Source organism: Stegostoma tigrinum, chromosome 47 (genome assembly GCF_030684315.1).
Source record: "Stegostoma tigrinum isolate sSteTig4 chromosome 47, sSteTig4.hap1, whole genome shotgun sequence".
In the NCBI taxonomy this organism is placed as follows: domain Eukaryota; kingdom Metazoa; phylum Chordata; class Chondrichthyes; order Orectolobiformes; family Stegostomatidae; genus Stegostoma; species Stegostoma tigrinum.
Window position 1 is genome coordinate 895346 of NC_081400.1, and position 17239 is coordinate 912584.

General features: G+C 43.6%; 1 protein-coding gene across 1 annotated transcript in view; it reads right to left on the reverse strand.

The window, feature by feature from the left end:
* Positions 1 to 258: 258 nt before the first annotated feature.
* The window catches only part of LOC125449779 (pleckstrin homology domain-containing family O member 1), a 31134-nt gene continuing 14153 nt past the window's right edge, over positions 259 to 17239 (reverse strand). The window contains exons 3-6 of the mRNA XM_048525671.2: positions 11198 to 11338; positions 8655 to 8759; positions 8075 to 8176; positions 259 to 3004 (exon numbers count right to left, since the gene is read on the reverse strand). Coding sequence (XP_048381628.1) covers positions 2279 to 3004; positions 8075 to 8176; positions 8655 to 8759; positions 11198 to 11338 — 1074 coding nt within the window. The 3' untranslated portion in view covers positions 259 to 2278. The remainder of the gene's footprint in view (positions 3005 to 8074; positions 8177 to 8654; positions 8760 to 11197; positions 11339 to 17239) is intronic.

The window sequence follows — 17239 nt, forward strand, 5'->3', positions numbered from 1 at the left end:
GCTGGAAATCACAGTGGGCTAGGCAGCATTTATGGAGAAACAGCAAGCTAACTTTGAGTCTAGCTGTCTCTTCATCAGAGCTCGAAACATTAGCTTGCTCTTTCTCCATGAATGCTGCCTGACTTGCTGTGATTTCGTGATTTTTGTTTGCAGTACAGATTCCAGCATCTGCAGTAATTTGCTGCTATATTTAATGTCTGATAGGTGGTCCAGGCATTGTGCACAATAATAGACGGGATGCATTTCATTTTACTCAGTTTAATTTAATTGTATTAAAATCACAGCTTCAAAAAAATTCAAAAGAAGTAAAGATAGATCAGGACCTGACAGTGCTGGGGCAAAGGGAAGACCGAGAGGTTAATCTTGGAAAAATAAAACGTTATTAGCCTATCACTTCTCCCGTCTTGGTTTACATATTGTTTTCTCTGAATTGTTCTGCAAGACATAGAACATCAGGGCACCTTGGAATTAACAGGAAGGTGGTGATTGTGACTGAGGCTGCAGTCCATTCCTTTAGGCTGACATAAGGCTGTGCTTGAATAAACAATTGGACAGTAACAGATCTGACAGGACTCATAGCACCTTAAGAACACTGAGCGATTAGAAGCTTCATAAAACATTTGGACCACGTAAATCCCTACACTGAGGTACTGATACATCTGCACTTGATTAGATAAGTATGTGTCTGTCCTGCAGAAGGATCAGGAGTTGTACCTTGCATTGCTACATGGTCGGTTAGTCAACTTCTTACTCCCATCCCCTCCTTTACAAAGATCAGAATGTCACAAGTTCTTTGTAACCCTCCCTTCCCCATGGATTTTGTACAACTAGATATTGTGAGTAGTTGGCACCCATGGTCAAGACCATTCATCTTCCAATAAGGTTTCTGCCCTGGAGGAGATGTGGCACCCGTATTTGATCCTCACAAGGACAATCCTCACAGGGGCAGGATACAGCTGAAGGGAGGGCAGGTGGGACAGGCTAGGGTCGAGGGGGGCAGGTGAGGAGTGGTTAGGGGTGAAGGAAAGGTGGACAAGATATCATGGAATCCCACAAGTGTGAAAGCAGGCAATTCAGCCCATCAAGTCCACACTGACCCTCCAAAGCGCATCCCACCCAGCCCTACCCTATAACCCTGCATTTCCCATGGCTAGCCTGCACACTAGGGGCAATCTAGCATGACCAATCCATCTAACTTGCATATCTTTGGACGTGGAAGGGAAACCAGAGCACCTGGAGAATGTGCAAACTCCACACAGACATTCACCCAAGGGTGGGATTGAACCCAGGTCCCTGGCGCTGTGAAGCAGCAGTGCTAACCAATGAGTCACTGATATGTGGTAAATCCAGGAGGATGACTGATGAGGGATCAGTGTGAATACTGTTTGGTTGACTGGGAAAGAAGTAACAAAGGCATAAGTGAGATGGGTGGGTGGTGCTTAACTGGAGTTCTGAGTTTATATACTGCTATTTAATACTGATTGAAAATCCTAAAGGCTAAATCTCCACATTGGAGATGGATGGTCATTTTCAAATTTTGACATTTCCAGGACAGCTCCTTTAAAGGTTGAAATTATGGGAACTCTGGTACTAAATACACTATCCTGAAATAAAAAATAGAAAATGCTGGGAATGGGCAGTAGGTTTAATAGCATCCACGGAGATAGATATAGAGGTAACATTTCAGGTTGTGGCCTATCATCAGCGTTCTGATGAGTTGAAATATTATCTGATTTTTCTATCCACAGATGCAGTGTAACCTGCTGTGTATTTCCATAATTTTCAGCTTTTATTTCCATATTTCCAGGATCTGCAGTACTTTGCTTTTGCAAAAAACTATCCAGACGCTGTTTCAAGATGGAAATGCTGACGCCAACAAGGCAGGAAAGAGTCTTTCTACTTGAGTTCTCAGGGCAACCTCATCCATGCAGCTGTTGGGGCTTCCATCCCTCACCCTCCACTAACCCCAAAACAAACAGCTGACTTTGTTTCAGATGCAGCTCACTCCAGTTTGTAACACAGACTTTGCATTGAAAAATGTCCAATCCCATCATTCATCACAGACAACTGCGCCTGGCTGGAATGAAGTGGATTCATAGTTCTTCCCTTCCAGACAGGATTGCACAAGCTCAGGCCATCAGACTCATCTGTTCCTGCTAGGACTGAATCCAAGTTAAGGTCATGGTGAAACTGAGCGACCCTTGCCGGCAGGCTCAAAGTTTTCCATTTGAACAAGAGAAGGAGGATTACCAAGACACACATTAAAGACCTGTGAAGTTCACATCAGACTTCCCCTGTATTGAGGTTGGCTGTCTGATGTCAGTGCTGGTTCTGTGTACATTCGAACTGATTGCTTGCAGAGGTCCCTCAATTCCTTAATCTCCTGCAGAACCTGCTTGGCCTGGTTCCAGTTGGACAGGGCCTCGGAGAGTAGCCACTCTGTATCATTTAGAGTGACCTGCCCATCTGATATCCCTGGAGAGTCTCTGTTCTGCCTTTTCTGACTCTCATGGCTGCCAGCCTCCAATAACAGCTGTTGAGTTCTCTCCAGTTTCAGTGCAATGAGTTCCCTGACCCGCCCTAGTTTGTCCCGTTCTATACTGCTCGACTGAGTCTCAAAGCCTTTTCGTAATGCAGACCTGTGTGCGGATCCCGCACGTGACAGAATTTCCTCTGATGCACACTTGTTTAACTCTGCAAAGGATAGTTTTTTTGGGATCTCAGGTGAGGAGTTCCCCTCCCGATCTAGAGAGGTAGTAGATTCCCTCTGCCAGCTGTCCCCTTTCTTCTGAAGTTTGCCCACCTTGGAGGGATGTTCCTTCTCTGTCACTGTGTCTCCCCTCTCTGAGGTTTTAGTGGAGGTTTCATGGTTCAGTTTGTGGTGGCTGGTACCAAGATGGTTGGTACAGAAACCATCTGCACAAGTCCCATGGAGATCCAGGGCTGTATCCTCCTCCTGGATCAGATCGAGAGTCAGCATGCCATCAGATGTGGAGGTAGAAGCCTGTGGACACCAGACAAACACTTCACAAATCTTGCTTAGGGCAAACACAACAATCAATCATTTTATAATGTTCTCCCCATCCCTCAAACTGTCAGTGCAATGGCTGTTGTTGGGGTGCAGATTCCCGTGAACCTCGCCCTAAGTGCCCAGATTGTGAATATTTGCGACTACAGAGAGCATTGCAGTTTGATCCTGGCATTTCCGACATTCACACACACAAATTAGAAAATGGATACAGGCCATTCAGCCAGTCAGTGTTAGTGTTTATCCTTTACATATGCAGTATTCTAATCCCACATGTACCTGTTTTCCTTTCATCATACTTGCCACTCTTCTTAGGTGTGTTCAATTTCCACCACAGTAATAATCATGTGAAGGAACTACAGCTGATCATTCCAGCAGTCCCTAAGCTCATTAATTAAGAGAGTTGGTGGTATAGTAACAATGTCACTGGCCTGGTAATCCAGAGGCCCAGGCTAATGGTGTGGGGATGTGAGTTTGAATCCCATCATAGTGACTGGTGGAATTTAAATTCAGTTAACTACTTCTAGAATTGAAAGCTAATCCCAGAGATGGGGCATGAAACCATCATCGACTTTTGTTAAAACCCATCTGGTTCTCTGATATCCTTTAGGGAGGAAAATCTACTGTCCATGCCTGGTCTGCACAACATGTAATTTCACAACACTACAATGTGGTTAACATTTAACTGCCCTCTGAAATAGTCCTACCGAAGCCACTCAGTTCAAGGGCAGTTAGGCATAGGCAACAATGGAGGCTTTGCTCCCATTCAGTAAAGGAATAAAAAAAAGTTATAATGCCCCAGCCATTGGACAATTGGGTGAAAGCAGCTGCTCAGTTCTTAAATCAACTGAACGTAGGATCGCTCCCAAATTTATTCAGTTATTCCATGCCCAACTAATCAATTCCAGTCTCTCCCACAGGCTGTGAAGGCTTAAAGCCTGGAGCCAATGTTGCCACTTGAGTAGGCCTCTACTGACTTGCTGTTTTGGGGTTAAATAGAGTTTCCTCTTGTGCTAAGATTGGTCAACATGTGTCATCTGTATCTGAAATGAAATTTATATTGAGTGAGGGAGTATTAGTGACTGAATGCTAGCTTAGACAGGTGTTCAGCCCTCTAATTTCTTTATGGAATGTGCAGGTAATTTGTTCAGGTGTTATTTGTTTATCCATACATCTGGTGACTGAAAGGGACCAATTTGTGAAGAACCTGAGATCTTTTACATTGCTCCACAGCAATGGAGCTTAAAGGGACCATCAACCATAACTTACTGAAATTTTAGGATTGAACTCCTGACCTAATTCCTTTATCTGTGAAACCTCCCTAAACCTGCACACAGCATTGAAGCCCACTGTTTTCAGGGATTTCTAGGGTAGAAGTTTCCAATATTGTTCCAGCCACAGACCAACCCTTCCCAATATTTCTGTAACTGCACTCTGTTAGGTCGTGGACTACACTAAGTGAAGTTGAGGTCCCATCAGATTGGAAAACAGTGGAATGTGACTTCTCTATTCAGGAACGAGAAAAGACAGAAAACAGCAAAGTATGTGCCAGTTAACTTCACATGTTTTAGAGGGAAAATGCTAGATTTTTTTTAGTTTCATGGATGAGGGTGTTGCTGACTGGCCCAACATTTGTTGTTCATCCCTGTTTTATTTTTTATTCATGCGTGGGTCATGGGTGTCATTGGGTGAGCCAGCATTTACTTTCTGTTCATGACTACCCTTGAAGGTGGTGAGCTGCCTTCTTGAACCGCTGCAGTCTACTTACCATAGGTTGACCTACAATGCGCTTAGGGAGGGAATTCCAGGATTTTGATCCAGGAACAGTGATATATTTACAAGTTGGGATAGTGATTGGCTTGAAGGGAACTTGTAGGTGGTGTATTTCCATGTATCTGCTGCCCTTGTCTTCGAGATGGGTGTGCTGGTGGATTTAGAGCGTACTTTCTATCCTCCCTAAAGGATATCAGAGAACTAGATGGGTTTTTAACAAAATTCGATGATAGTTTCATGCACCAACACTGGGATTAGTTGGTGAATTTCTGCAGCGCAACTTGTAAATTGTACACACTGCTGCTACTGAGCGTCAGTGGTGGATGGACTGGAGGATATGATCCCAATCAAGGGGACTGCTTTGTACTGAATAGATGTCATCATGGTTTTCGGAAGGTGCTGCCTGAGAAGCCTTGGTGAAGTTATACAATACATTTTGTACTTAGTGCATGCTGCTTGGTCCTGGAAAGCATCAAGCCTCTTGAGTACTGTTGGAGCGGCAGTCATCCAAATAAGTGGCGAGTATTCTGTCACACTCTTATTTTGTGTTTTGTAGGTGGTGGGCAGACTTTGGGGAGTCAGGAAGTGAGCTATTGACTGCAGGATTCCCAGCTAAGTCCTATTTTTATAGCCATAGTATTTATAGGGCTCATCCAATTCAGTTTCTGGTCAAGGATAACCCCCATCTCCACCCATGCCCCCACCCTCCCACGATGCTCACAGTTGGATTTGGGGAGAGGGGCTCTCAGCAGTGTTAATGCAATTATATGTTCATTATAATCATGGATGATCATCCAAATCAGTTCATTCTTCTCAACTTCTCCACTTATTCTTTGGTCCTTTTAGTCCTAAGAGTTTTATCCACATCTTTCTTGAAAGTCTTCAATTTCTTGGCCTCAATAATTTTCTATAGCAGAGAATTCCCATAGGCCTACTAGTCTATGCATGAAGAAATTTCTCCTCATATCTGTCCTAAAAGACCTACCTCTTAACCTTAGTCTATGCCCCTTTGGTTTTGGACTCCCTGGGTCATTGAAAACATCCTTTCTACATCTATCATGTCTACTGCTTGACAATTTCATGGATATCTTTGAGATCCCCCCTCATTTTTCTCAACTTTAGTGAATATGGTCCTAATTGATCCAGTGTCTCCCCATATCACAGTCCTGCCATCCCAACAATCAGTTTGGTATATCTTCTTTGTACTCCCTCAGTGGCCAGAATATACTTCCTCATACAAAAATACCTAAACTACACACAATACTCCCGGTGTTGTTGGTTTTACCAATGCTCTGTAGAATTGTAGCAAGACATTTCTGTTCCCTTACTCAAATCCTCTTCCTATGATGGTCAGCATACCACTTGCCTCTTCACCACCTGCTTACTTGCAGCAATTGGTGTACGATAATAATCTACCAGCCTGTTTTTGCCACTACATTGGATAAACTCACAATTATCTACATGATACTGCATCTGCCACCCATTTCCTCCCTTATTTAACATGTCTAAACTGTACTGAAATTTCTCTGCATCCTTCCCATGGCATACCCTTCCACCCAACTTTGTGTCATTTGCAAATCTGGAGATATTAAATTTAGTTCCCTCATCTAAATCATTAATATATATTGTGAATATCTGGGCTCAAAACACTGATCCCTTTAATGCTCCATTAGTCACTCCCTGCCAATCAGAAAAAGATATGTTTATTCCGAGTCTTTATTTTCCATCTGCCAACCCGTTCTCAGTCCATTTCTGTACACGATCTCTAATCCCATGAATACTAATTTTGTATGTGGGACCTTATCAAAAGCCTTCTGAAAATCCAAATAAACCACATCCACTGGCTCCCCCTTAAACAGTCTACAGGTTACCTCAAAAAATTCCAGAAGATTAGTCAAGCACAGCTTCCCCTTCTTGTTAGTTTCCACAATAACATTTCACTATTAGTACTAATTTCTTTCAGTTCATCCTTCCCATTAGACCCTGTGATTCTTGATATTTTTTGTGATGTTATTTCTGTCCACCTTTGTAAAGACATAACTGAAATATGTATTTAATTTCCTCTGTTTGAACCAAGCCTGGAATGGGTCAGGAGCTGAGTGTCCCTGGCAGGACCTGAACTGAGTGTCAGTGAGCAGATTATTGCTGAGCAGGTGCTATTTAACAGCACTGTTGAAAACAGCTTTCGTTCACTTTTCTGATGATCAAGAGTAGACCGATGGGGTGGTAATTGTCTGGGTTGGATTTGTCCTGCCTTTTGTGCACAGGACATAATCTTGCAATTTTCTGCATTGTCAGGTAGATTTTTATTCAAGAGGATACAACAGAGAACTTAGAAAATATTAATATAATTGTAAAGAGTCGGCATGGCTATGTGAAAGAGAAATCATGCTGACTAATCTGTTAAAGTTCTTTGAGGAAGTTATGAGCAATGTGATTAAGGGGTCTTGTGTGGTTGTGCTGTACTTAGATTCCGGAAGAAATTTCAAAGCTGTTAGATCAAAGTTCACAACCCAAGATAAAAGCTCATGGTATACGGGGTAATGTAATTGTATGGATAAAAAGTTGCCAGAGTCTTACCAGACCACAGGGGTGCTGTCACATTAGAAAGAGTCTACTTGCAGTTTAACCTGAGGGTCACCATACCTCAGGCAAGGCAAAAGGTAGAGAAGCAGTGTTTTTCACAGTAACCTCAACTGGTGCAGGTTGGCATCACTTTTTATCACAAACCAGCCATCTAGCCACCTGAGCTAATTGACAGGAAACAGTGTGTAGGTATAAATGGGTCACTTCCAGTTTGGCAAGAAGTAACAAATGGTGTGCCACAGGCATTGGTGTTAGGACCTCAATTGTTTACAATTGATATCAATGACTTGGTTGAAGGGACTGTTAAAATTTACTGATTTTGCAAAGATAGATAGGAAAATAAGATCTAAGGAGGATATAAGGCGTCTGCTAAGAGATATTGACAGGTTGAGAGGGCAAAGAAATTGATAAGTGGAGTATAATTTGAGGAAATGTGAACTTGTCCATTTTGACAAGTGGAAGAATAGAAAAGCAGCATTTGTTTAAATTTGAAGGTGGAGGAGGAATCTAGGTATCCTAATACAGGAATCACAAAGGTAGTTTGCAGGTGCAACAAGTGGTTGAGAAGGGAACGAGAATGTTGGAGTTTAGTGCAAGTGGAATAGAATACAAAAGTTAGAGATGTTTTGCTTCAGTTGTACCCTACTTCTAAACAGTGCATTTGTATATAATGAGGAATCCGCTCACCACTGCCATCAAGTGGCCACGAGTGGGCGGTCGGCGAGAGTGCTGGATTTTTACTCGGTCTCTAGTTGGGTGAGCAAGAAAGCTTTCCTCGTCGACAGTGACCTGAAATCAAAACACATGATAAGAGTGGAAACTACGCTCTATGACAAGCACATCAGCCTCAAATGTAGGAGCAAACACCAGTCCCGTTCCCCCCCCGACAAACACACATGCGTGCACATGCACGCTCTCAACTCAACCCCTCCCCTTCACATTTAAGTAAAGACAAATGTACTAACCTCATATATACTATCCCCCATCAGACACTTGCAGGACAAGAACTGCATGGGGTTAGATACAGAGTACAACTCTTTCTACACTGTCCTCCACCAACGTTCCCAGGACAGGGACAGCATGGGGTTAGAAACAGAGTAAAGCTCCCTCTACACTGTTTCCCCCATCAAACACTCCCAGGGCAGGGACAGCACAGGGATACATGTAGATTAAAGTTCTTTCTACAGTGCCTGTGCTATACCATTTTAACACTGTTGAATTCATGGTCTGCTGCACCTTGTTCATAAAGCATGATGTATGTCATTACCTCATCAAGGACACGGTTCTTTGCTCGGCTGAGCGCACTGCTCAGAACGTTAATCCATGACTCTTTCTCCTCGGGGCTCACAGCTAGGAAGACTAGGTTTGGTACCTGGAAGGAGATACATATGGACAGGGTTGACTGAGTAATGTAAACAATATAAAGGTAGATAAATCTCTGGAACCTGATCTAATATATCCCACAATATTGTGTAGTAGGGGAGGAAATTGCAAGATCCCTTGCAGAAATATTTGCATTATCTATAACTATGGATGAGATGCCTGATGACTGGAGGGTGGCTAATGTTGTGCCTTTTGTTTAAGAAAGGTTGTAAGGAGAAACAGGCGAACTATACACCTGTGAGTCGGACTTTAGTTGTGGGTAAATTGTTGGAGGTGATTATAAAAGAAAGGATTTATGGACATTTAGGGAGGCAGAAGTTGATTAGGGATAATAAGCATGGTTTTGTGCAAGGAAAATAATGTGTCACAAACTTGCTTGAGTTTTTTTGAGGAAGTTACCAGAACGTTTGATGATGGCAGTGCGGTAGACACTGTTTACTTGGATTTTAGTAAAGCCTTTGACAAGGTTCCGCATGGTAGACGAATTAGTAAAGTTAGGTCACATGGGATTCAGGGTGAGCTTTCCAGTTGGATTCACAATTGGCTTAATGGCAGGAGACTGAGAGTGACAATGGAGGGTTACTTTTCGGACTGGAGGCCTGCAACCAGCAGTATTGTACAGGGATTGGTTCTGGGTCCTCTTCCGTTTGTCATTTATGTAAATGATTTGGATGAGAATATAGAAGGCATGGTTAGTAAGTTTGTGGACGACACCAAAATTGGTGGCAGAATAGACAGTGAAGAAGGTTTTCTAAGATTATTTAGGGATTCTGATCAAATGGGTTGAAAAATGGCAGATGCAGTTCAATCTAGATAAATGCGAGATATTGTACTTTGATACAACAAACAAGGGTAGGGCTTATACCATTGATGGTAGGGCCTTGGGTAGTGTTGTAGAACAAAGGGATCTAGCGGTGCTGGTACATAATTCTTTGAAGTTTGCATCACATATGGCCAGGGTGGTTAAACAGGCATTTGGCACACTTGCTTTTGCACTCGTCCTTTGAGTAAAGGAGCTGGGACATTATGTTGAGGTTGTACAGGACATTGGTGAGGCCTGTTCTGGAATACTTTGTCCTGGTCTTGTTGCCCAGTTACGGGAAGGATATTATCAAACTGGTGAGGGTTCAGAAAATATTTACTGGATGCTGCTGGGTATGGAAGGTTTGAGTTATAAAGAAAGCCTGGATAGGCTAGGACTTCTTTGACTGGAGCTCAGGAGGTCGAAAGGCGACCTGATAGAAACTTATAAAATAATGAGAGGTATACATAGAGTTAATGGTAGTTGTTTTTTTCCTAGGGCGGGGAATTTAAAGACTAGGGGCCACATTTTTATGGTAAGAGTGGAGAGATTTAAAAAAGAAATGAGAGGCAAATTGTTTATTCAGATGGTGGTTCACATGTAGAATGAAATTCCTGAGGAAGTGGTGGATGCGAGTACAATTACAATGTTTAAAAGACATTTGGATAGACACATGAATAGGAAAGATTTGGAGGCGTATGGTCCAGGAGCAGGCAGGTGGGACTAGTTTCATTTGGGATTATGTTCGACATGGACTGTTTGGACCGAAGGGTCTGTTTCTGTGCTGCATGATTCTATGGTGATGACAGTATTACCATAGCAATGAAACTGACACCAAACATATAACTCTGTAATATTCCACTGCTATTTATTCATGGTATATTTAAACTGAAATGTAAATTTAATATTTTGGGAGAAGAATTTATACAGCATCTTTCATAATTTCAGGACATTCCAACATACTAAGCAGCTAATGTGATATAAATTTAAAATGCGATCACTATTGTAATGCATTGTAATTTCGGCACAGGAAGTTCCAAAATACAGCCATGTGGCAATGGTCAGATATTATGTTTTGAGTGTTGCTGACGAAAGATACATTTTTAAAGACTGTTGTCTTGCACTCATCAGGACAATTTGCAAGAATACTAATTCAAGGGCACAACAACATTTATACTGCATGAAAGAAGAATACAGATTGGTTAGAAAGTGGATTCTTAGTAGTAGAGATGTAGTTGTGGAGAATGTACCATTTAATGATGAGTGACAGCTAAACTCCAGGCTTTCATTACATCTTAAACCAGGCAGGTTAAGTCTGATTGATCAGCACATTAATGAGCCGTGAAAAGCTATCACCTATCTGTTGAGTTGAAATAATCCTGACTGTGCAAAAAAAAATTGACAACCAATTGAGGAATGTCAGTCAGGCTAGCAGTGTGACACAGTAGCATGTACGGGGAACTATGTGTATGAATGCACAGGGCTGTGTTCTTTGCAGACAGAAAGAACATCTTGCTCTCCACACCCTCAGTGGAGAGGCTGGTGGGAAGGGAGTATGCTCAGTGGTTTCAAGGGAAACAGATAACAAACATCAGATAGCATTGTGTATAGAAAGAGGGGCTCACCGTGTTACCGGGCTGTTTGCTGCGGACCAATGTGAATTTGCTATGGTTCTTCTTGCTTCGGCTTTTCGATTTGCGCAGTTCTTCACATTTCTCGTAGTCTGTCAGGTCAAACTTATCTAGAACCACCTTCTCATCTTTCACCTGTGAAGCGTAACAGGCAGGATTTGTTGAAGGGATCTACCCTGTCTCACCCATCCCTCAAGCCTCCGCACTTTGTCATCATCAAACCGAAACAAGGAAGCAAAAGTGGTCAGAAGTATCTGTGAAACTGCTGCCTCTCCTCAGTCTTTTCCCAGACACTGACTGCAACGCCTGCCAATTGGTGGGAGTTTAATATTTGGAGACAGCACAAGAGGGCAAGGGTGTAAAGATAGTGTGCAGTATAACGACTATAGACCATTGATACCTGGTTCTGACCCTCAAACCCTCCACACAAATCACAGCTACAAGTGCAAGGCAGAACAACCATATTGCACTAGAATGTATTCTAAAGAATCACACCCATAATAAGAGATAACAAGGTATAGAAGGATCCAGACCCAAAACATCAGATTTCCTGCTCCTCTGATGCTGCTCTGTTCATCCAGCTCTATACCTTGTTATCTCAGATTCTCCAGCATCGGCAGTTCCTATTATCTCCACACCCGTAATAAGGGTGTTCAACACTTAGTCACATTCATCATGCTGCGACACCAAAACAGCAAACATTCTTTCTCAGGCATTCTCTTCCTTTATCCATCCTCCCTTACTGGGGACCAGCTGTGTATCTCAAATGATCATCCTCACATGAACATGGACAGACTATTTGACTTAAGGGGTAGTCAAGAAAAAAACACGTACACTATTCATGATGGTCACAGGATACCTCTGGGGAATGGAAACTTGATGACTGGTATGGTTGGATGTAGCCAACCTGTAGTCAGAATGAAGCTGACATAAGAATGCCATGTGGTCTGACGAAGGAACTAAGTTTATGACACATTGTGGATAGCCACCTAACTTCTCAGAAATGGCGCCAGATTGTGGCGACTGTTGAAGTTTTTCACTGTATTTTACTATACTATTCACTAAAATGGAAGTAACAATAAATAAATCATTTATTCATTCACTTTTGCACCAAAATTCTACGATAGGAATTAATACGGCCAAAGGGTCACCTGAACACCAGTTCAAACCCCCCACCCACCCATTAAGACAAGAGTCTGCAGTTTGCCTCAGGAGACAAAACTGCTGTTTTTTTCCAGAACACTGCAACATCTTTGGGAATTACTCCCTTTGAAAACTCAAGCCTGTTCCTGGAATTAATACTTAGGACAAAGAAGGGAAGTGAGGAAACATCCTGGGATTCTCTCCCTCGTTAAAGAGAACTCCAGTTTTGAATAATTTTTGAAAAAAAACACCAGAAATGAAATATTCATTTTAAAATCAATATATTCTTTCACATAGTCACTGCCACAATTCCCTTGTCCTAATCATTAACAAAGTGCTTATATTTATAAGCCTCCTATGTCAAACAAGCAGTGTCACTAACTGTCACAAATGAATTTTACATGGGATGGAAAAAAATACCTTTGGGGAAATCAAGTAACCAATCTCCAGGCAACACCATCAATGACCTTGAAACAATATTCAGAGCTGACCGTCTAACAACAGTTAAATGGCAAAGTCAGGGTTCATGTTCCTGATCACTCTCCACAGTGAATCATTGAATGTGGGTGAATGTGATGGGTTTACTGAGGCTAGAAAGGATCCCTAGTGGGAGGAACTCACCCTCCACACACCCATCAACTCTATATTTCTCTTTCTGTCGCTCTCCATCCCGCTTTCAACAAATTTTCCTTCTCTCTACTGACAAGTCCCACCTGTCTACCAACATCTCTCTTATTCTCTCCTGACTGATTCCCTACTGATAGCTCTCTCACTGCCTATTGACAATTCTCCACCTCTTGTCTGCTGAAAGCTCCCAACTGACAGCTTGCTCACTGTCTGCTGACATCTTTCCTGCCCTCTAATGACAGTGCTCTTGATCTCTCTAGCCAGCTGTCCCTGTCTCTCTCTCTGTGGACAAACAGCTGTCCCTCACTGTGGATAGCTCCACTCTATGACTACTCTCTCCCTATCAAGAGCTGTTCCTCATTGTACCAAAACTCTCCTCCTCTCTATTGCCCCCTGGCCACTGACAACACTCTTTCAACAGTGCTCTACCAGAAGTTCTTTTCTCTTTACTGACAGCACTCCCTCTCTACCAGCAACTATCCCTCTCGAGTGATAGCTTTATTCCTCTCCGCTGAGAGACTTCCCTTCTTTACCAACAGCTCTCCCTTCCCACTGTGGCGGTTCACCCATCCTCTCTCTTTACAGAAAGATTGCCTTTAACAATTGCTCCTTTCTTTTCCGATACCACCACCTGAATCCACCCACAGCTTTCCCTTTTTGAAAGACAGCTCTCCCTGTTTCTATCAACAGCTCCCTCCTCTTCTAACCACTCCCCCTAACAGCATTTCCTTCCTAACAACTGCTTCCCTTCTCTACCTATGGTTCCCCCGTCTCCCCCAATATCCCATTCCTCTATCGATATCAAACCCCTCTCAACCAACTACCAACATTCCATCTTAAGACATGTGCACATACAGCTGCTCCAAGCGTCTGCAAACAGCAGTCAGTGTGATAGCACTATTTGCAGCACTGATCTCCCATTCCAGACCTTGCTGCCACACATGTATGTCGGTGGTCACCCTGAAGAAAGAAAGGTGAGTGTGACTGTTCCCCCTGTCTCTTCTGGCCAATTCCTTGTTCTCTTCTGATATCTCCCCCTTTCCACTGACAGCTTTTCTCCACATAGACAAACTACCCCACTTCCTCCTAGCAGCTTCCCATCTCTAGCAACAGCTCCCTCTTTTACTAACTCTCCACTTCTCTGCCTCTTTACTGACAGTTCACTGTCTATACAGACAACCCTCTCCCAATGATAGCTCTCCCACTGTTCATGATGGCTTCTCCCTTCCACTGACAACATTCCCCCTCTTTACAGTGATGGTTTAATATACATTGTTATTGTTGGGTAACATGAATTCTAAAGTAGATGGAAATAAATATTTAGTTTTAGTTCAACGAAGGTGATTGTTTTCGAGGTCAGAAACATTTTTTATAGTATTTGGACAAAATATCAAAAAAGCATGTGGCTTTTAAGCTAAGTGACCAGATAAACCACCTGGTGAGATAATTACAGATTCATACAACATGGAAACAGACCCTTCAGTCCAACCAGTCCATGCCGACCAGATGTACCAATCTGACCTAGTCCCATTTATAGTGTCATACAACGAGGAAACAGATTCCTCATCCAACTAGTCCCAAACTAAACTAGTCCCACCTGCCTGCATTTGACCCATATACCTCCAAACATTTCCTATTCATGTACTTGCCCAAAAATCTTTTAAACATTGTTATTGAACTTGCATATACCACTTCCTCTGGCAGTCCATTCCATGCAACCTCTCTGTGTAAAAATATTGACCCTCATGTCCTTTTTAAATCTTTCTCCTCTCTCCTTACAAATATGACCCCTAGTTTTGAACTCCCCCACGTAAAGAAAAAGAGCTTTGCTATTCACCTAATTGGTGGCCTTCACAATTTTATAAACCCCAAAAGGTCACCCCTCAACCTCCTACCCTCTAGTGAAAAAAGTCCTAGATAACACGGTGTGAAGCTGGATGAACACAGTAGGCCAAGCAACATCAGAGGAGCAGGAAAGATGACGTTTCAGGTCGAGACCCTTCTCCAGAAATGGGGGAGGGGAAGGGGATTTTGAAATAAATAGGGAGGGGGGAGGCGGAGAGAAGATGGATCAAGGAGAAGATAGGATGAGAGGAGACAGACAGGTCAAAGAGGCGTGGTTAGAGCCAGTGAAGGTGAATGTAGGTGGGGAGCTAGGTTGGAGATAGGTCAGTCCAGGGAGGACGGACAGGTCAAGGAGGCGGGATGACATTTGGGGGTGGGGCTTGAAGTGGGAGGAATGGTTAGGGAGGCAGGGACTAGCTGGGCTAGTTATGGGGTGTGGTTGGGGGAGGGGAGATTTTGAATCTTGTGAAGTCCACATTGATACTCTTGGGCTGCAGGGTTCCCAAGTGAACTATGAGATGCTGTTCCTGCATCTTTCGGGTGGCAATGCAGGAGGCCTAGGATGGACATGTCATCCAAGGAGGGAGAGGGGAGTTGTTTGTTGCAAACTGAGCGTAAGTGTTCCGCAAAGTGGTCCCCAAGCCTCTGCTTGGTTTCCCTGATGTAGAGGAGGCCACAGCAGGAACAGATGATACAGTATATCACATTAACAGATGTGCAGGTGAATATCTGTTTGATGTGGAAGGTCTTCTTAAGGCCTTGGATGGAAGTGAGGGGGGAGGTATAGGGGCAGGTGTAACACTTGCTTCGGTTGCAGGGAAAAGTGCCGGGGGTGGTGGGGCTGGAGGGGAGTGTGGAGCGGACAAGGGAGTCACGGAGAGAGTGGTCCTTCCGGAAAGCAGATAAGGGTGGGGAGGGAAAAATGTCTTTGGTAGTGGGGTCAGATTGCAGATGACAGAAATGTCGGAGGACAATGCATTTGATTTGGAGGTTGGTAGGGTGGTACGCGAGGATGAGGGGTATTCTGTTTTGGTTATTATTACAGATAGGGGGTGTGAGGGATGAGTTGCAGGAAATGCGGGAGACACGGTCGAGGACATTTTCAATCACTGTGGAGGGAAACTTGCGGTCCTTGAAAAAAGACGACATTTGGGATGTTCGGGAGGGGAATGCCTCGTCTCGGGAGCAGATGCGGTGGAGGCGAAGGAATTGGGAATAGGGGATGGCCTTTTCACAGGAAGGTGGGTGAGAGGAGCAGTATTCTAGGTAGTTGTGGGAATCGGTAGGCCTAAAGTGGATATCGGTTTCCAAGTGGATGCCAGAGATGGAGACAGAGAGGTCCAGGAAGGAGAGAGAGGTATCAGAGATGGTCCGGTAAGGTTGAGGTGGAAGGTGTTAGTGAAGTGGATGAACTGTTCGAGCTCCTCGTGGGAACATGAGGCGGGGCCGATATGGTCATTAATGTAACGGAGCAAGAGATGGAGGATAGGGCCAGTGTAGCTTCGGAAGAGGGACTGTTCCTTCTATCCTACAAAGAGGCAGGCATAGCTTGGGCCCATGTGGATACCCATGGCCAACCCCCTTTGTCTGTAGGAAGTGGGAGGAATTAAAGGAGAAGTTGTTGAGGGTGAGGACGAGTTTGGATAAACGGATGAGGGTATCAGTGGAGGGGTCTGGTCGGGCCTGCGGGACAGGAAGAATTGGAGGGCCTTTAGGCCATCTGTATGGGGAATGCAGGTGTATAGAGACTGGACGTCCATTGTAAAAATGAGGTGTTGGGGACCGGGGAATTGGAAGTTCTAGAGGAGGACGAGGGTGGTGTCATGGACATAGGTAGGGAGTTCCTGGACCAACGGGAAGAAAATGGAGTCCAGATAGGTGGAAATAAATTCGGTGGGGCAGGAGCAGGCAGAGACAGTCCCAGCTTGTTTTTATAAGTCGAACTCTCATTCCTGGAAACATCCGGGTAAATAATTTCTGAAACCTCTCCACTTTAATATCCTTCCTATAGTGGGGTGACCAGAACTGTAATCCAGAAGAGGCCTCACCAACATCCTCTACAACCTCAACTCCTATACTAAATGGTCTGAGCAATGAAGTCAAGCATGCTAAATGCCTTCTCAACCACACTATCTACATGTGCCTTTTAAATGTAACTGTACTAGCCTCTACCACTTTCTCTGGTAGCTCATTTATATGTGCTTCACACTGCATGAAAACATTACCCCTCACTTCCTTTTTAAATATTTCCCCTGTCACCTTAAACCTATGCCCTCTAGTTTTGAATTACCATAGTGTTTACAAATTTGAGTATTTCACACTTTTTACCTACAAACAGAGGTCAAAGGCCATAAGCAGATTTAGTTTACAAAAGGAAAACCACTGTATAAGAAGGACAGCTTATGTTTGGCAATCTCCAAG